At 36.7% G+C, this 22,178-nt stretch overlaps 1 protein-coding gene across 4 annotated transcripts in view; it reads right to left on the reverse strand.

The window, feature by feature from the left end:
• The window catches only part of LOC112463850 (protein eva-1), a 156,817-nt gene extending 147,923 nt beyond the window's left edge, over positions 1-8,894 (reverse strand). For all 4 annotated transcript variants that reach the window (XM_025030477.1, XM_025030478.1, XM_025030479.1 and 1 more), the window contains exon 1: positions 8,765-8,894. In XM_025030477.1, the coding sequence (XP_024886245.1) occupies positions 8,765-8,867 (103 nt within the window). In that variant the 5' untranslated portion in view covers positions 8,868-8,894. The remainder of the gene's footprint in view (positions 1-8,764) is intronic.
• Between the last annotated feature and the right edge of the window lie 13,284 nt (positions 8,895-22,178).

The following is a 22,178-nucleotide window of genomic DNA, read 5'->3' on the forward strand; positions in this document are numbered from 1 at the left end:
CTCTCTCTCTCTCTCTCTCTCTCTCTCTCGCTCTCCCCCTCTTTCTCTCTTTCTTTGTACGTGCAACGAAACTACCTACTTTCCGCAGACCAGCCCTGAGCATAATTAGACCACTAGTATCTCTAATTAAGCAATTGCGGTGTAAGATATTTTTTTTTGTAAGTGGCTACGTAATGACGCCACGAAATATCCTCATCGCCGCTTTCGCGATGAGGCAGAGCGGGAGGGCGCGCGCACACGAGGCGAAAGAGGAAAATTCGAGAGTTCCGTATAGCTGGAAACTGAAATGGAAACTAATATACGACAGATGCAGCCGTGATTCAGCGGCAATGTTGCGCCATGCTGCTCTTCCCGGTTTTCGGAAAGTTGCTGTCCCCGATTCCTACCCGCATGCTGTGCACCTAATTCTTTGTACAAACTCTCTTCCTGATATTCCCATGAAAATAATGATATCTAACTAGCTCAGATACGTCACAATCTGAGTTAAACACAATCGTTAAACAAGTATCTAAATAAAATTGAAAACTATATCATGTTAATTTATATTCTATAATTCAGTATGTTATAGATACATAACTTCTTTAGATATCGTCGCATTATTAATGCATCGTCAAATTATTATAGTAAAAATAGAAATATGGAAATCTTGCGTTAAAATGCAACGTAAAAATACTAATATTTTATAAAACTTTCCGTTAGCGTAAAAATTTCCAATATTGATGAATGACAAAACCGATAAAAACCGTACGATCCATAGCAAAAAAATCTATGTTACTTGTGATATACTTTTTATTCTGTAAACTGCATTTTTTGACATAATTGCTGGTGTCAGATACTTTTGGTTATTAGGGTGAATCCGATTAAACAGATACAATGTGGCAGTAAATAGCAACGGAGTGAACGTGTGGTATGCCTACGTGAAAAGCTTGTCGAGATCTATAGTGGCAATAAATTCGCATAGCTTACAGTAAAATGGACACAAAATGGCGATACGCGGTTATCTAGTACGTTTCGATTTATAAAACGGTTGGTGTTGGTTAATTTGTCCTGCGAAAGGATATTCCAACAGCTTCAGATTTCAATTCCTACCATTGCCGTGAAACAAATGTGCATTAAGCGCGATAATGCAGCTTTTATAAAACTGTATTACGTGGATTTAATACAATGAGCTCCATAGCGTGTTACAATTGCATTATTGGAAATTACAAAATAACGCAGTGGAATGTATGTAAACAAGAGAAAATATGGCATAAAATATGTCTGCCTAGCTAGCCCCATCTACTTAATCAAAATTTAACGTATAAATTATATAATAATGCGCTATTTACGCGCGTCCTCCAAATCTACAAGAAAAAAAGTTTTTTTTATAAAATTCGATAAATCAGGTATATGAAATATTGTTAGTATTATTATATAAACTTGTGAAATGTGTAAACACATTATAGAAATGTGGATGCTTTCATCCGTACTCTGGGAGGAAAAATATAACCCACTTTGGGGCCCACGATTTTAGATAATCAAATTATTTGCGATATCGTAAGCCTATAATTAACATTTTGGTTAGTGCCCCTTAAGTAAAAATTATTTTTGCGTAACTGAATATCGACAGAACTAATTGAAAGAATTGACTAGTAGTATAACTTAAAAATCTTTGAAATAGAATAGCTAATTACGATTTTTAGTTACGTGTCCCTGAAGTGGGTTATTTTCGTCTTTATTTTTATAATATAAGAGGAAAATCCTTTAAGGAATGCAGCGCAAAAATCGAAATCATCTTAAGATATTAACATATAATTGGGGTATGTATTGTACACAGTCCAGTAATCTAATTTTTAATTTCTAACGGAATATTACTGTTTGTTTCAAGAGGGAAGTCCTTTAGGAGATGTAGCGCAAAAAATTAAAATTACTCTAATGCAAGGGCGCATAATCACCGCACATAAATCTTGTATATGTTGTTCAGAATCTTGTAATTAACATGTGGGGAGGTTCACTTGTGGCCTACTCAGTCTCCCTATTAAAAATGAATTTTTTTGATTAAACGAGATGAGCGCAAAATTTTATCTTATGAATTTGGAGAGTGCATGGCATAAATAGTGCATTATATCCTATACAATTTATTCGTTAAATGATTAAGTAGGAAGTCTAGCTAGGCAGAAGGATACATAAAATATAAATAGTAGTGCAATAATACAGTTGATTTATTTCAAAAACAACAAGATTTGCCATCACACTTCTGCCTTCTGCTTTTACTTAAATGATCACAGATGTAATCCGACATGTTAAAATAAAGTGATCCAGCGTTACATTGAATTCTTCAACCGAACGTAATAAACAGTTTCAGCTAAAAATACCGGGAACCACGTAGTCTTTTTAGCTGTCTCTAAGTTGGAAATCCTAATTGAGGAATTTGCTACACAGCGTCCCTGAGCTGAGCTATTTAACAAAAGTTACGGAATTCGGATCCCTAAAAGCCGCATGTCCGTGTCAACTTCTTCAATTAACAGCGATCTAAGTTGTAAGCCGGAGATCATGTTAAAATGCAAAGATTAATCTTTATCATAATATTATCTTTGCAACATTGCGTCTAATTACGAATTCAATTAAATCTGTACAGATAAATTTTGATTCTTAGGTATTTGCCTTTCTGTTTCTTCTCAAAGCGCCAAAAATCGAATCAAGTTTTATTATTATGTAAAAAGCAATTATACAAATAAGAACAGCAACACAAAATAGATATTAATGAAAGCTCCTCGAGAATATTTCGCAGAAATCATGATTTTCCGATAATTGCGTAATTACGAGACGAAATTTACAGAATTTATTCGTCGAATTCTGTTGACGAGCGTATCACGCGTACTTATGCATGCATTGTTAATAAATTATCAAGTATGCCGCATGCATATACGATAGCCATTAAGCAGATGGCGGCGATTGCAAATTAGCGGCTAATAATTATCTCGCGTGCACACCCGATACACACTTCATTCGTAAAGTTATCCGGATGTTACGAACGCCACCTCATCAATCGTAAGGGATAAACGCGACGAGAAACGCCGCGTAAATCGGATCGTTCTGGCCCGAATAATTTCACATTAATTACATGCGTCGCGGACTATATATCTATCTATTGTAGATACTACTACATGCCGCTAAATACGTAAACAAATATCGTTATACATGATTAGTTTGGCATAAATTCCGACCAAAATTACACTAATTTGCCTACGTGTGACACACAAGCATGTGACAAACCAATCCGACAAGATCTCGCATGCTCCGAAAAGCTCGCAACTGTCTCAGCCAATGGTAATTTGAGAAATACGAGCAAAGGGGAAAATCTGCTAAGTTTTTGTATAACAAAGCGGATTTCGATCATCCCAAAATCGCGAATCTAGTTACTGCGACTTTGTTGTATATACACGATCGTTGCATGGGTCATAAACTTTTTGACTTCCCGCATCCTACTGTTTAAAACATTCGGCTTATCTCGTTCGCCAAGATCACAGTTTCAATGCAACTAACTTTTAGCTCTATTTGTTCCCAAGAATTTTGATAGAAAAAAGAAGGATTTTCAACAAAATCAAAACTAACTATGCATGCAACTGATTATACATAAATCAGTACAAAGAAGAACAGGAAAAATGTTATATTCATGAGGATACATATATAAATTGAGTGCACTCTTATCTAAGAGAGAAACGACCAAGTCGAAGGATACATGTCGGTACTCTACGAAGCTCGTTTCAAAAGTAACGCGCGTCGTTACCCGCAAAAGGTTCGCCTCTAAATAAAAGCGGATACAATCTCGCAGCGACTTTACGCGTCGAAATCGCAACTGTCGATATTATACGAAAGCAGCCTCAGCATTACAAATAACGGGGCAGAAGCGCGGGCGAGCGGCAGGGTGCGTGCACTGCCGGAAATTTACACGGGGCCAGATATGTAGATTGGGCACGCTTTCAACTCGGAAAAGAAAGATGAGCCAGCCGAACAATACGTAAATGTACTTCCGCGAAGTGTAGACCGCTACTAAACCGTAGCTGAGCAGCTATTCTACCTATTCTACGCGACTTGCTGAATCGGGAGTCGAGAAATAGGCGTTCTGTTGCGGCGACCGTAAGCCGTAAGGCGGCTCGGGGTGGAAACGGAAATGGGAAAGCTTGAAAACGAAGTGCTCTTCCGTCGAAACTTTTATCCCGAAAAGAATGTGCGAGATTGAATGTGAGAGGGTGAGAGAGAAAAAGAGAGACAGTGCGTGTCGATAGGGAAGGTATTCGTAACACGACAAAGAACACTCTTATCGTATCAATCGTGAAACCATATATATACCTATATAACCCGCGATATATGTATACTGACAAAACATTATTGACGCAAGTCAAACAAAAAGCCATGATACGCGGTAAATAAAATTTTTTTGAAAAATAACGCGCGTGACTATTGATTTGAACAACCGAAGGTTGGCAGCAGTCGGGAGAAAAACATATGTCTTACGAAAAATTCCCCTGAATCCTCCGAACAACACGATTTGAGTAACTTATGAAATAATATAATAAAACGTTAAAGATCGATTGTGCACTTATTTAAAAAAACAACTGTGTTGAGCTAATGAGGCGAACGACAGAAGACAATTAGACAATCGAATGTCGATAACAACGAGAATGGAAGCCAAAACAGGAAAGCCTTTAATCGTATTCGACTCCCCGAAGCTGCTCCACGAGACGGTTAATTATGCATACGAAAGATCCATTGTTTTGCTTCGTATATATAAGCACTACAATTCCGCGTAAATTAATGTAATCGGCTGCAAGGAATTTTCAGAACAATTCGCTGCCATTTAAATAATATAAAAATTATTTGCATCTTAAATGTTACTTCTAAATATAATATCAATTATCTATTCATGCAATGTTTGTATCTCAATGTACAATACGGTGCCCGCAACTGCGTATCGCTCCGATATCGAAGCGAGATAGAAAAAAGAGTACAGAAATTTTGCAAACTGCATACGCACCCGCTTTCGATGCGAAGTGCACAAGCCGGTCGAGCCATATTTCATCGCGCGGCGACTGTTACGAATATAAAATATCTTGCATTAATTTTCGAATATTCGAATCTATTTCGCGAAAGAGTGAAAATTACGACTTGTCCGTTCTTTTTTTCACTGGCAGCGCTGAATTATGGCTATACGGAAGAATTGTTCCCGGCGAAATGCAGATAGCATTCCCCCTGCACAGTTCGTGACCTCATTTCGCACAGATTTTGTACAATTTATAGTGGAAGACGGCAAAGATATCCGAACAAGATAATCAAGATTAAGTTATATAAGACATTTTCCGTGCGCAAGTCTTGCGCCAGTTAAATGTTTCCTGCGAATATATCCTCAATCCGGAGCAATGACGTTCCTCGACGCGATGTGCAGCTAATCGGAATAATCCTTAAAGGACGACCTATATACCATTTCAGAACGTCTATCTACTCGGGCGACTTTTTCTACAAATCGTTCACATCGTAACATCGAGCCCTTTAAACCAAATGTTCTCGCGTTACACGGCAAAGTTCTATACTCTGACTCTCTACCGGTTCCTACTAGCTTTTTTTGTAACTCTCTCTCACGTGGATCTGTAAAACTTCAACCATATAAGCCCGCGGGCATCCATCGTTTCGCACGATTTATAGAGATGGCGGCGACTTTTCAAACTACCAAGGCTGCTGCAACGGCGGATCGTCGCCGATCGCGATTTCCGAGCATTGCTGCAATCGCGCCAATTATAATAAGAATTTACGAGCGAGACTAAACGACCGCGCGCGGACTATCGATAAAGTGCCATCGAGGATGTCCGATCTCTTTTCTTCCTTCGAAAACATCCGATAGATTTACGAGGGTAATTACGCGCTTTCTTCCCGCGGCTATTCGACACTCTGCGCAAATGCACTGTCCATTCTTCTCTCATTCTTATTTATCCTGTTCCTTGATTCGATCCTTCTTTCCGCGCACGTTAGCACCTACGTGACGAAGTCGGAGCAACTTTACGATCGCGTCGCTGATCTATCGACATCATCTAGTATTTGGACATACATACATACATAATCGCCGAGCACTCCCAGAGCTTCAGCGTATGATCGGAATACGATCCAAGTGCATTAGCGGAGCGGAAGATCGTAACGGAGAGGTTAAACCACAGACTAAAAATTTGTATATTAACTTCAATAATATCCGAATATTGGATAACAATAGGTACATAATAACATATTACAGAGATGCATTGTTAAATAACTGATTTATTATGAAAATTTCAAGTTAATTCTGTAACATATTCATGTTACAATCAATATAAATCGAACAAGTAACTAGTTCCCTTCAGAAAATTTAAATTAGATTAATCAACCTTCAATTATTACCTACTGCAAAATTACGTTGCTTAAAATAACATTGCAGCCATTAACACCCGCGTTCTGAATTTCTGCTAAGAATTTTAACCCATAACTCTCGACCCGTAATATCTTTGTACACTAAAATTCCACGGTAGATTTAGAATTCAATGCTAACATTCCAACGGAAAATTCGACCTCACCGACCACCAACAAGTCCATTCTATTTCATGTCGTTTTGGGAAAACGTTTCAAAATTTCCGAAGATGTAACATGATTTTCGATGATGTTTGCGGAAATCGATTCATTTCTTTCGCTTTCCCGTTAATTATTAACAGGTGCGCTAATTCCCCAACAAATCGACAGTCGTGCCATATCGTAAATTATCACAGCGGTAGCCGGATATATAACCGGGCGGTTCTTACAAATCCCACGATATATTCGTTCAATCGCAAATCGTAGCGCACGCGCACACAGGTATAAAACGCGCTTGACAACTATGTTATCTATATGTAAACGATTTTACGTGCTAGATTAATTATACGAGCGGCTGAGTTGCAACTAATTCACGCGTCACAATGATCCCTGATTTATGGCCCGGAATTTGCCCCATGAATCAAAACGTTCGTAGACACCGAAATACCGACCGAATTGCGCGTTGCCACGATACGGGATATCGACTTTAACATGGTTAAGTTTGATTATACTAATTATTGCAGGACTGCGCGCAGCGCCTTAGGCATCACGAAAGAGAGGGGAGGGGGCTAAACGCGAGCGACATGCAACATGCCGCTCCCGGGTGGCAATTCCCTCAATTTGCTCTCTAATCTCTTAATTATATGCACATGGAGTTGCTACTCCGCATGGCAGTTGCCTCCAAAATAGGCAACGGCAACGATCCAACACGGCCAATTTTAACTTTTGATATTCAATCTTCAGAGAGGTAATGTTAAACATTAAAATTTTACGCTACATTTCTCCGCCTCTGTTATATGAATAGAAAGGCAAACAGTTAAATGGAAAACTCAATATGATCTCATTAATTTCAATATAATTTGTCCAAAATAGTCTTTATTAACATAAAATTATATTATTTTATTTCAGAATATATAGAGATTAGAAATCAAATTGTACAAGATGTCGCATATGTTTAATATACAGTTATATATAAATACTTACAGAATCCTTTGGAGTATCACATTTATGAATCGTTAACTGCTGCTTAATAATTTGCAAAACAAAAATTAACACCGCTTATATATTTCAATAAATTAGAAAATTTTTATTAATTTTAAAACGTATCTATGTATATTATTACTAATATCGTACAACAAAAAATATAGATTTTCAATTAAATATATATAACAGATGTATGAAAATGAAAACAAAAATCAAAATATTATATAAAAATATAAACAAATTATCATATTTGTATTCTTATATATTTATATTTTTAATACGCGTGTGAAACTAAATAACTTAAATCGAATCAATTAAGGGTACATACGTTTGACAGGCCTTAAAACTAGATCAAAATTAACGAATTTTTATTGTAGGTAAAATTTTGTTTTATTAAAAAATAAAAATAAATTTCTTGTAGAGTAATCGTTTGAGAATATCTCCCGAAAATTTCAATAAAAAATATCAAAAATTGAGGTCCTGGCAGCTATTTCCCGGAAACAGTTTTTTAAAAAATTGGTACCAGAAATATCTCGGAGACTAGTGAATCGATTTGCATGAAATTTTTTACAGCTACATACTCTCAATATAATAATCTAGTGCTTGTCATAGAATTTTGACGATCTACTCTCTCTCTAGCTTGGTTTTTTCATAAATAAAAAAAGACGGATTTGCATAGTCAAAAATCACATTTTTCGCTAGAAATCGCTGCCATTTTTCGGAAGATCAATATTTTCAAAATCGGCTATGACAACTATTTTGTTTCATAGAGAGGAGAAATCTCTACCGCGAATGCCATTTTTACAAACACTATTCGGAAAAATAACTGCCAGGGCCTCAAAATTTTTTATATTTTTTATTGAAATTTCCAGAAGACATTCTCAAACGACTACTCTCTGCAAGATATGTATTTTCATTTTTAAAAAATATATATAATTTTAACAATAAAAATTCGTTATCTTCGACCTAAGTTTAGACCTGTCGAACGTATGTAACCCTTTAACACCCCAAAAAGCAAGGAACTTACACAAACTTATTTTGTTTCGCGTGCATTAAATTATTCGCATTAAATTATTATTTAAAATTACACAAAATATTCGTAGCAATTGCGGTTACAAGTCGAACGTTTCCACGGCACTGAAGGGGGTTGAAATTAATCGAAATTACTATTTCCGATCTCCGGACTCGCGTGTACACAAAAATGACTCACCCAAATGATCGGAGCCTGCCACCCGATGAGCCCGAAGAAGAAGGAGCAACCACACCGCCAGCACAATCATGACTCTCCCGTTTCCAGCACTGATCAACGTCATTGTCGCACCGATCAGTCAGTCATTTACATCGACACCGCACCGTCGTACGTCACCAACGGACATGTCACATCGCCCGCACCTTTGGTCATCGATACTCCGGGATCGCGATGTATCTTCCGCGAGCGTTCAACGACGACGAGTCACCCGCCGCGAAGTCGTCGAACTCGGATCGATCATTTCCGGCCGCGGTCCGCGCGCCGATCAAGCTTGACGGCACCGGCTCGCGAGAAGTCCACCGACGATTCGATTCGATTCGATTCGATTCTTCTGCTCGATTTGCACTCGCGCCGATTTACACCGTGTCTACACGGGGTGATCCGAATGAGAATGCTCCCGAATCCCGAGTCTCTCTGCTCGAGCTGCCGTCAGCCTCGAGATCGTCAAACCGCGCGGCGCAACGTCTCGCGTCGATCCGCCTCGCGGGGCGCAGTCCGTACGCCAGATATCATCCACGCTGCGAAATTATTCAAACCGCACAGGACACACGACTATCTCGGCTACACAATTCCCCGTATGACTGTTTCAGCGAACCGAACTCCGACGTCGGTGCTCGAAAGCGTCGTTCACTTCGATGCACTCTCTGTCACGACTACTGTCACGGAATATACCGGCTAATTTCACACTGTTCCACCGTGCCACGTTTGATCCAAGAGATCGAGTTGGAAATAGAGAAACTTCACTTTCAAATCATCGAGAAGGAGACCCGTGACACTCCCGAGGGAGAATACCGGAGGCCCGAAGGGCCAGAATAACACGGTCACGCGCGCGAGAACGTCTGACGGAGAGACGGGAACGTAGCTCGGTGCCCTCGGTGGTCGGCGCGCGACTGAGCGCCAGCGGGCGTTTGGGACTTTTGAAAGTGGGGAAACGGGGTAGCGCGGCCGCGCTACGTCACGCGGCTGACTCGTGCGCCCGCGCGTAACGAACTCGCCCCTCTTCGCTCGATCACTCCCCTTCCCCTACCCCTACTCCTACCCCTGCTCCTACCCGTACCGCGAACCACGGGTCCTAGCTGCGTATACGCCGGATTTTCGACGCGGCGGGACGCGCCTGAGATGAGTGTGACCTCGCGCGCGACGTCACGTCGCGGCCCGTTAAAGATACGAATACACAAATATAGCAAATACGTAGGTATACAGCCGGTTCACTGCCGATTGGAAATTACGACTTGAAACACGCGAAACGCGTAAATCGCGGTGCCGAGCCGAACGATATACAGCCTGAGTCAACCGTATATTATTCGATATTCACGAAAATAGATTCCAGAGCCTTGCTTGCCAAATAAAACGCAACGCTAGTAGTATACAAGATCGCGAAGAAGACGAGCAAATAAAAACAGCTTATCGATATATCGCGAGCATGACTGGCAGTGATTTTACTCGCTCGGCCGCTCGTCCAACGGTTTCGTTTGTAATCGTGATTTAGGCACGAAGTTATCTCGATTAAAACCAAAAGAGCAACATATACATACAGATATATGTATATAACACGCCGGTCGATGCGTAAAACAGTCAATGACGCGGAGAATGTGAAACGGAGCAAATTACCTCCGACAAAGCATAGCAACGCGCCCTCGTAATTTCCGATACGCAACGGTGGTTTGTTTATGATATTGGCTTCGGTTGTTTGAGCGCCCACTTGTTCTGATTTGACTCTAGTACGGTTACCTGGCGCCCATTTCACGGCGCGGGCGGCGCGCGGGCATCTCGTTTCACCGTGCGCTTTCGCGTCAGGTCGGAGTCTCGCGCGGCTTCCCGGCTTTTCGTTGCTTTTACGTCCGTCGTCAGCGAATCCCGGCTCTCCCCGTGTCGGCAGTGCCAAGTCGAGCACGTCGATATACGAGCGACTCGTCGTTCGTGATTAACTCCGGCACGGATACGCGACACGGTAATAAAGACGCGGCGCGAGGTTATATCGTTCGCGCGAAGCCGCGTAAAGTTGTCCGCGCGTCTCGAATCTATCCGTTGAGAGTATGCGACGCGACGCGAACGTGATATGGGGCGAGATGCCGCGCCGCGCCCGCCCCGCACGTTCGTCATGCCGTTGTTTACGCATTCCAAATATGCACGTCGCGCGATCATCGGGAGTGTTGTACGACCGGACGGACGATTACCACCGATGCGTTAATTAAAACCGCGGGATTACGATTAGCCTGTGTTCGATCGATCCGCATCTGCGCGAGTGAGTGTCTGAAACAGTTACTTATAGGAGCGAGAAGCAATGTCGACGCGTCATACCGCTTGGTAAGTAAATGCGTTTACTGTATTAATTCGTTTATTTTATTAACGATAACTCTCGTTGACATCGTGCGGAGATGCGTAGATTTTAATGTTCGTGTTTATTAATGATACAAGGAGAGAGAGAGAAAGAGAGAGAGAGAGAGAGAGAGAGAAAGGGAGACATACGAGGGTCGTTCAATAAGTCCTTAGAAAATTGTTCGTGCAAAATTGAAAACACTGTACACAAGATAGTGTTTTCAATTTTGCACAAATTTTCTAAGGGCTTATTGAACGACCCTCGTAGATACAACAGAAAATTAGTAAAGTAATATGAATATAATTATATTTCCTTCGAGAATAAAGATACGATAAAAAATATCAGTTTTTAATTACCCATACTTATTTTGCATATACGAATTATATTAAAAAAATGGTTATAAACGGAGTTATCATTTTCAATATTATTTATTTAAATGTTATTCTTTGCAATTAATTTTGTATTTAAAGTTAACGACATTCGAAAATTTAGAAAGATAAAAATAAAAGGAAAATATATAAACGATAACATATAGAACGTTTTTGACCGCCAGATTGATATTTGAAACAAGTGTGTGCCATGGAGAAAAACCCAGTCACTGCGGTTATCGCACACATGTAACAGAGTAATTTGATACATTTTTCCGATACGCACTAAAAACCAGTATTTCTTAAATTTTATAATATATTATAGTTTGAAATTACATATGTATAATTGGAATATTTTATAATTGTAATATAAATCATTGGAATATTAATGAAATGGAATTCGTATCAATATCACTAATTTGCTACAACTACAACAACGATACAACTAAAAAAACGAGGTTTTATGCCAGAAAAAAATTTTAAATGTTTTGAATCATTAAAATTTTGTGATATTATTTTAAAATGTGATTTTGGAATAGCTGATAAGAGAAATAAAAGTACATCTAAGTACATATTAGCTCCTTATTCAGTGTATTGAATTCTCATCATCTTTTGGAAACAACTAAAAAATGACCATTTTAGAATTATGTCGTTGTGTAGTAAATGAGCATTATATTGTATTAATATAATTATAATATTTACGTTTTACATTGAATAACGATCCAAATTTAAATACGATATTATTGAGCAAAATTTAATGTAACATTGTGCTTATACTAATAAATAAATCGTGTTACGAAATTGATATTTTAATTATACATTCTTTAATCAATTTGAAACGAGCTTTTTCTTAGCAAAAAAGACTTTGCATTATAGCCGTAGATTTTCAATTTTTTTCCGGTACTTTGTGTGCAAACTTTAAATTAAAACTCTGTTAAAGTAAAGTTTATTTAAAATTAACTAACAGGATTATTTAACTATTGATCTACATCCTTGAAAGTTATAATTCGCGAAAATACCTCCTTGCTTTTCAATTGTTTATAATTTAAAAACCGTTGCCTCGGTATTTTCGTTAAAAAAAAGTAGATTTACGAGTTCCAAGTATCTTTAAATAAAACATTATCCAGTTTTTTAAATTTTAATAATATAATAAGTTCCAGGAATTGAGAGAGAGAGAGAGAGAGAGAGAGAGAGAGGGAGGGAGAGACAGGGAGAGAGAGAAAGAGACACATACGCGATATGAGAGGGCATAGTTTGGAGTACTAACATATATACTGTCGACACACCAGAGTCGAGGGTAGAATACGTGACTGACTACCCCGAAACCATGACCTAAAGGCCATGAACCAAAGCCTACCTACCCACTTCGCTGTTAGTAGGCATGCGTGCTTCAGAATGTGATTCGCACACCGCATTCCGAGTTTCGGGACTGCGGTTACATACAGGGACGTTAAGTACGGAGGCGATTTGCCGTTGACGCGATCGTGCGGCAGATAAACGACACTCTGACGCACAGCTCCATTACTCTGTAGATCTGCGTTGCGGATTTTATCGATATGTAACTCCCTCCCGCAACGTAGAGGATGCAGATAGATTCGCAATCTACCTTTCATTACTCTTTTTCCCAGGCGATGGAAACGCGCAAACAGTCGTTCTGCCGAGAGATAAGCTGCGCAAATTAGCTTTTTCCATCACTCCTCTCTAAAGCTTGTTTTTTTTCTTTAGTTTATTTAACGTGTTCCTCCGTTGTAGATTTTAATCTAAACGTATAATTCTCTTTATCAACTTCTGTATTACTTTCACGTCGCAATACACGAAATGAATAACAAAATGGATATTATTTGCGTTTGAGATTAAAACTGGGAAAACACTGTACTGGAATAATTTCATTATCTTTCTTGATATAAGAAGTAACAAAAAAAATCTTCTCGTGTTACTAATATTTGTTTTTACATTAGTTATTACATTATTAATTTTAGTTGTTGCTTTCTAGAAAGCATCTATCAATATTTTTCGTAAATCATCTGAGTATCAAACAAAAGTACTAAAATCAATTTTAGAATCAATTAGAAACAATTTACGGTTCATGAATTGCTGCATCTTTATGCTGTAGAGATTAATTACACGCAAATGTAAGAACAACTTTTTTCTGAATACATCGCGGCATAGATTGAGATAACGAGCAGCGTTAGTAGCACCGAGTGTATAGGGGCCATGTGCGTCAAAGTACAGCGCACAAGAACAACCTAAGTATACGCGAGGATATGTCTGGTCGATGCACACGAGTTTAATTTTATTCACCCGACTGGTTTAAAAAACACACCACTGAAAGGACATATTGCAGAGAAGTTCTCAAACTCTGTACGAAACGCAAGAACGCGATTTTGCGTAGAAATGATAGAAGTTCTACCTATTCCTAAATATTATCTTAATTATAACTAGACTTAACTACGAATGTCTAATTGCATAAATTACTTTGCCCTGTGTTGCCGGTCTCGTTTCTTGATAGTCCAAACTTCGAGTAACTGCATGATACGTGAATTACGTGTATTATGGACTAAATAAATATTTTACAAAACAATATAATGTATATTATAATTAGTGAGATTTTATAAATTGCCAATTAACAATTTATGAAAGAGTTTGCGTTTAACATTTATATCCAACATTCTTTACTTCCGCAATGAATCAAATATTATTTGTGAAATAATATTATTTCCAATTGCTAATAAATCTTGAAGTTAGTAACTAATATTGCCATCATAATATTAGCCGTGCAATTTCGTAAGTAACATGGAAAAGAAATCGCCAGTATTAGAAATCATGGAGCAAGAAGTCAAGAGATAAGCAAGTATTTTTGAGAAAATTGTTTGGCAACGTTCGACGGATGCAGACGTAGTAAAGTACAGAGACGAAGTAGGTAATATAAGTAGGAACAACACAGAACGGGAGAGCAACGAGCTTTGAACGTGAAAGACGCGTTTTATGAGTTTACCATTCGAACTTCTTTAGGAAATTTTATCGAACACGCTTCGATTGTACTTTTTTTTCACTGAAACATTCTACATGTCAATTAATCTTCCGAAGCCTTTTCTCCAGCTTGCCTTTTCATTTCTTTTTTATTATGTTATCAATCTACATAGCGAAACGAAATACTAATAAATGTATAACGACAAACGTAAACATTAATCATTTTATTATATATATATATATATATATATATATACACATATATAAATTATGAAACTTACCCTCCGTAAAATTAAAAATCTAACACATACACGTATACATCTGTTATTCTCCAGAATGAAAAATAACCTCGGCATATGCTTTCTAAGATAAAATTAAATTTAATGTTGTTTGTAAAATTGTACGGATTTAAAATATATAAAAATTGGAAACTTTGCAATAAAATGAAATACGTACGTAGGTTTAAAACGATATCTTACATGGTAGAACGACGAAGATAACATTATTAATTCGTAAAACTTAAAGATGTTCTTGATGTTATTATGCTAGTTTCCCTAAAGACGTTATACTACAGACAACCTCATAAAGCGCATTCTGAACTCTCTGAGCGCTTCCTATATTATTTTAGCTCGGTTCGACATTCTAGCTTATTACTTCTCTGTTCTTTCGCGAGTAGAATGTTACATCTAGACTGCTATAATAATTAATATGTAACACAAAGAGATACAAATATATACAGGTACAAATCTATATTTTTATACGAGTTTAATCAATTTATTTTCTAATTTTAATTTTATTATTTTGTAATTATAATCGAAACTATTATAGCTTTTGCGTAACTGTAATAATATACAAATATTTATTTGGTCCATATATAGACATTATCCAAATTGCAATAATCATTTGTAAAGATTACACTAAATTATTATTTTATGTTACACACATTTTCTCTCTCTTTTTCTCTCTCTCTCTCTCTCTCTCTCTCTCTCTCTCTCTTTCTCTCTCTGTCTCTCTTTCATTGACGATTGTACCACATCAGAGAAATCGTACAATATTTACGAAAATACATCCACGCGTTGTAGGAGTAAACATCGTTCTCTATCGACCTCGGTTTCCTGGTTGATTTACAACTTAAAAAAACACACAAAGTGCGACACATAATTTTCCTTTGCGTTTCCTTGCTAAATAACGATATCGCACAAATTTGCAAAAATTTATCGAAGCTTCGGAGAATATTGTGAGTTGGGTAACGATGCCACCTGAAAGCGCGCACATCAAAGTTCCTTCTTTTAAGAACGAGGAAGCAAACTCGTAAAATACCTGCTACGCTTCCAAGACGTACGATATTAATCCATTTAGTCCTAGCTTGTTACCAAGACAGGAGAACGATGACAAACATATCTCTCTGACAGACAAGGTGTTCATTGATTGAGTTTGCTTCTCTTAAAGGCTTATGGGAATCAATGCTGGGACACTTGTTTAATGTATCGTGCTATATCCTATTGAACTTCAGAGTTGGACTACCGATGAATTTGGATTGAAACTCATGAATCATAAGCCATAAGATTTACGAGATTACTCTTGTGAAATAATAAATTGTTAAGTGAGTAAATATTCCTCTAGTATGTCAAAGCAGAAAATGATAAAAAATATAACTTAACTGCAAATATATTAACTTTAAAAATACAAAATAGGTATGTTTAAAGATATATGAGAAAAAAATATTTTTATAATATAAAGTCGGATTTAACATACATGTAGCTTAAACGAGAAATAATTAAGTTAAAAATAAATTTTATTATTCTTTCGGTACATTAAAATTACGCTGTTAAGAGTAATTATTTACAGGCATTCGATATGCTAAAAGTTGCTGTAATCAAAGTAATATATTGATATATGCACAGTTTCACTGATCTTTTACTGGTTTTACACATATTTATTATTTGTTTACTGCATATGCAAAATAACGGATTGGATTATTTTTTAAATTCACTGTTTTGCGTTTTAGGTTTTTTTATATTTATTTTATGAAAATAAAACTTGCCTTTAATGTATGAGACTTATCAGCTAAATATTATCTTTGGAAGTCATCATCCATGAGATTTAATTAATTTATATTTAAATGCAATGCAAATGCGTGAAATCGATAGAAAATGTTACAAATATATTTTCTCTCTCGTCATGTTTTGCTTGTTATAATCTCAACGCATTATTTTTGCAAAACGTGCTCCCCGGTATTCACGTTGATTATTCGCAAAATCTCCCCGTTTGCAAAACCGTCGACAGTGCAACCATTTGACTCGATATGTCAATTACTAAAAACAAACGAGACACGTAAATCATCGTTATGACTAAACTTTCGCGATGCCGAGAGCTGCCGCATTCGCGAATAAAAAACGCGAGAAAAAAATGCTCTCCGTTCGTTTTGGCATTACACGTTAATCCGACATCGATGATTGGCTACCGTTTTTAAATACACCAACAGCTTGAAAGAAAGCTTTTTATGATCCCGAGACTGTGCCAGTCGTTGAATTGCAGAAAACGTGAGGCTGATCTTTTCCCAAAATAACTCGCGGCGAAATCTCGCGAACAATTTTCTCGTTCTCTTTCTGCCACTAAAAATTTTCCCTTGTATCAAAACATTGAATTTGGTATTTTTTGTTCTTTGTCCTCACAAATTCTATAATTACCAATAATTTTATATTTTTTATCTTGTTCTATTTATTTTATCGATTTATTAAGCATTGATTATTATTTATTCTTATTTATTAAATCTAAAAGGAATATTTTTATAGTTTCAATTGACTCATTTTTTTCTGGTACTTAATATCTTTTTATTGTCATAGAAACTATTAACCTATTAACTATTTAAGACTTGACAGTTTTGATATGTTTAATTTTTGTTGAAATTTTCATAATACGAAAACTGATTTTGATACGACGCGACGTTAAAATGACTATTATTCTTCTTCATTTAAGTAGTATTTATTATTAAAATATATAAATAACTCTTATATATAATTAAAATTTTATTTCAATTGTTTAAACAATATATAACATTCTTTATTCAATGTTATATATTGTTTAATAATTTTCGCGTTCCGTATAGTAAGATGTCAATGGAAAGAACGTCACTTCATAAAGGTTATTTTTTAGTTTTCTATTGTACATGAAAGGGTTCTTCTTCTTTTTCTCTCTCTCTCTTTCTCTCTCTCTCTCTCTCCTTTGAATAAGTCGGTCGATCAAAGACGACATAGTATGGCAAAGCTGCATACACAAAGCAAGAAGATGCGCGTGCACCATGTACAAAATTTCGTGACCTAACAATCGATTAGCTTTGAAGATGAAACACTTTACGTCCAATTTACAGTGAAAAAGCAGATTTGCAAAATTCATCGATTGTTACATCACAAAAATTTTTTCGTAAGGAACGTCTTTGAAATATTTTTCAATTATTAGGAGATTATATATTTGCTTTATTCTTTATTATATTTATAGTAACGCTGAGATTTCTTTGAGTGTATATTTTTAAGCCGAGAATTACAAAGTCAGATGAATAGAAATAATTGCGTAGCGGTCCGTACACAAGAACAACTATGGTAAACGTAAAAAACATTGAAAATATAAATGTGGTGAAATAAAATTAGACTGAAAATTTTTCTTCAGAAACTTGCATATTTGTGACTTTCCGGTGTGTCTAGCTTTTATTATTTATGTGCTGAAATATAAGCGCGCTCTAAGTATTTTAAGAAAGCGCAAAATTAAATATATATAGTTTTATATCTATCGGTTTTTTCTAATTTCCACATCGCATTATATTACGTTTGCGTATAAATATTTACATAATCTGAGAAAATATTTCAATATTTGAACTATATAAAGTTTAAAATTATGATTAAAATCTACTATATTTCATACCTTTTAAACATTTTGATTTCTTTATAGTAGCTTGATATATACTGTAAAATATTTAAAAAGTTGAAAAATACAACATATTACAATTTTGCTAAACTTTTTCATATCATTGTTATGATAAATTTGTAGAGATCTAGAATAAAATTTTAGAATACTATACTGCTTACGCTGACATACAGACCTGTTGAATTTTTAATCACGATTGAGGACGATGTGGAATAGCGCAATATCGATCTATCGAATATATTAGTGATTATATCGGCACGGATAGAATTTTACTCTCGCAGATAAGCAGAACCGACAGCAGAATTAAATCATAATAAAAGAGACCAAGCGTCCATCTTTGTCGTTCTCTTTATCGCGCGTACGGAGATCTACGTCTTCACGCTCCGTAAATTCGGCCCTGGGAATTTTTCATAAATTAGACAGGTGACGGTGGCGTTAAAGTCCGCGGGAAAATTCCAAGAAGCCCATAAATAAGGAAAACGCTCGCTTCCACGTCGTCTGTTCTTTCAGCGCCTCGGTTAGTTTACACGGCGCGACATCGAAGAGAATGGACTGCAAAGTCAAAAGATGGGAAAATTGCAGAATTGAAAGAAAAAGATAGATGGATGAAGAAAAAAAAAAGAAAGAGGAAAGCAAGATGTGTTAGTAGAAAAATTTGCACTCTTTAAATCATATTTGTCTTTTATTTTTCTCTCAAACAAAATGTGAAAGTTAGAAAGAAATAATTATCATGTTTTATTCGCAAACTATATTACTACAGATTTTTTCCTTTTCTACTGATTCTTAGTCCAAATAATGTACACCTTCTTATTGAAGCATGAACTTTTTCTTTATAGAAGACCGAACATTATGTCAATTTGAGCGATATAAACTTAAATCATATTAAGCTTAATCATATTGCCCGATTAATCAGCAGTAGAAAAAGCTTGAGAGCCGAATTGTTCAAATAGCCGTAAAGGCATTTGATTATTTCATTGAAATTGGATTTTATTCAATTGGATTTATATTTAATGTCTTCATGTTACAAACAATTATTCCATACCAATAAATTTATAGTTTGACAATCTTAAATAAACAATCAAAACTTTCAAAGAATTAATTGATAATTTAAGTAGTAAAGTTTTATCTAAATTTTAAATCGTTTGAAGAGCTTTTCGAGTAAACATAACAAATGTTGAATGAGCGTAATCAAATATTCCGATTTCAATACAAATATGATATTTGAGACGTCGCGTCGTTGAAATTTTTGAAATTAACGTACGCACGATGTCGTTCTGAATTCGTACGATGTAAGAGACGCGCGATTAAATTGCAGTCGCGCGCACAAAGTGCCAATTATTCTTGTCTAGCTGCAGCGACGGCTGCTAGTTACGATGCATCGGGCGCCTCGACGCCTGTTTTCCGCGGGATGCGAACCCACGTGCGCACTCTCGCGAAAAGTAGAGCGGAAGGAAAATGGGTGGTTTTGAGGGGCGTATCGGCCCTGTATAAAGTGTCGAGAGGACACCCTTAACGAGAAATGCTCGTGCGAATTGCGACCCGTGCGGTGAACCGCTGGCGAGAATTTCGAGAGCTCGCTGATACTTGAATACTTTCGCGAGAGTATCCGATCGATAATCGCGAATACGAGAGTCGTCAATGAGAGTGGCAATTATTTCGGAGAATCGCTGAGTGTTTATATAACTAGTTGACTGAATGCAAACAATGTGCTACACATTTTTCGTCGATGGTCGCATGAGGGATTCGATAACCGCGATTGTTAATCACGCGATTATTTTCGGACATATGCACGTATGAGTTTCACGCGCGCGAGATCAAAAAAATTGAACAAACAGTAGCTATTATTCGGCTCGCAACGCGGTGCGAAGTTTCGAAATTAAAACGCAATAACAATTTTTTCGCGAATAGAATGTCCGACGCGATGCGCGCTGATGCGTAATAATATGGACGATAAATTCCACGCGCACAGCGTGCTCTCGCCGCACCTCTTGGATGCTCTAAGTAAAATATTTTCTCTCGGGAGCCCAGTCAAGATTTTCCTGACGTCGCTACGTGTAATGCCTCTTGCAACACTCGCCGCGGTTGCTGGTGCGTCGTATTTCACGGTTCCTCCCGAAGCGAGGTCTTAAAGAGTGATATATTACTGCCGCGCGGGGACGTTTGTTGGGTTCGTGTGCGTGTTTGTGTGGATCGATTTCTGAAAGGGTGTACTAGTAAGAACCGTTCGACACCCATAGGAAACACATGTGCCCATTGCGGCCTCCGCGGAATTATAAAACAATCCTTTTCGAAACTGTTAACCCTCTCAATCCAGATTTATATCGAATGTATATAATGCCACAGCGCACATAGAAATGCAAGAAACTAAATTACCGCTTAACTATACGCGGTGGCATCGGTAAAACAAGGTATAAAAATATATTTTATATCAATAATGTTTTCTACAGTATTTTACACGAATTGTTAACAAGGTAAACATATTTTCCATTTTTTTAATAACCAAAAGATCTAAAAGTCGGAAAATTTGCAGCATATCAGTTGAGAGAGAAAATGAGAGCGTATATATGCTACTTAAGAGTTAAGCGATCAATAAGCATATCTCACGTCGCTCTCTCAACATTATATAAAATGAGTCGGCAAGAAAAGAGAGAAAATGATTAGCTGCGATTGTGACATTGCGGTTAGTTATACATAAATAAATTAATAAATAAATTAATATTGCGGCTCTGTAAAATTTTCTTTTTGTAGAAGTTTCCTACATATTTCGTGAACGATACACGATCGACTTTCCCGCTACGTCGTATAATCGAATTCTCCATTCCGCTTCCTCGCGCGGACGATGGTTTGAAATATATTTGTTTGTCAGATTGCGTCGAGTCGGGGCGGCGAAGGAAAAGTAAAAGAAACGGTGGGAAACGCCCGCGTCTCTCGAGGGAAGTGTAAGCCGTATTTACTGAAGCGCGCTACTCGCGACATATGTAGCAAATTCGTATATATCTCGTCGCTTCGACGTACAAAGATTATTCCGCGGTAACAGCTTTGTATTGTCCAGGGCTTGCGGAACATTTAAAGAATTGGCACAAAATCCCCGTAAATATCAAAAATAAAAATCTTTACGCGGCTAAGCTACGTTTTTAAATATTTACTTATCTGTGAAAAAATATAAAGAATATTTGTTCCCTTCATTCCGTTGAACAGAAATACTCTCCCATAAATAACAACTATTGTTATTTATTTTAGAATTTTCAGTTTTGACACACATAGAATTTTTTTCACGTAAAATTTATTTTTTCATGATAACTTATAAACCATTTTATTTGCACAAAGTCGAATTTTGAAAAGAAATAAATAAGTATACCTTTATTTTGAGAATTTCTTTTAAGATAAAAAATCTCTGTCTTCTCTTTGCTTTTTATATATAATAAAAGCTCTTTATTTTATATATTTATAATTATATAAAATATACAATATTTTATATAATTATAAAATTTGATCTCCAATTATATATTCGACTTAATTTGTAATATAAACTATTTTCATGCAAATATGTATGTAATAGTAAAATCGATTGTTCGACTAATCTAACGTTAAAATGATTGCAAGAGTGGCTGCGCGCTATTAAACGTAAACCACATATCACAATATGATTCAATTCAAATTGCTTATCATGAAACTAATATATTCCAAATATAATGAAATCCTCAAATAGCCACCAATTTAATTATACAAATCGCGTTCAATAGAATGCATCAATGTTGCTGACTCGAAGTTCATGGCATGGAAGGTGGGCTACGGA

The sequence above is a fragment of the Temnothorax curvispinosus genome, unplaced genomic scaffold (assembly GCF_003070985.1).
Source record: "Temnothorax curvispinosus isolate PA1 unplaced genomic scaffold, ASM307098v1 QBEX01013717.1, whole genome shotgun sequence".
Taxonomy (NCBI): domain Eukaryota; kingdom Metazoa; phylum Arthropoda; class Insecta; order Hymenoptera; family Formicidae; genus Temnothorax; species Temnothorax curvispinosus.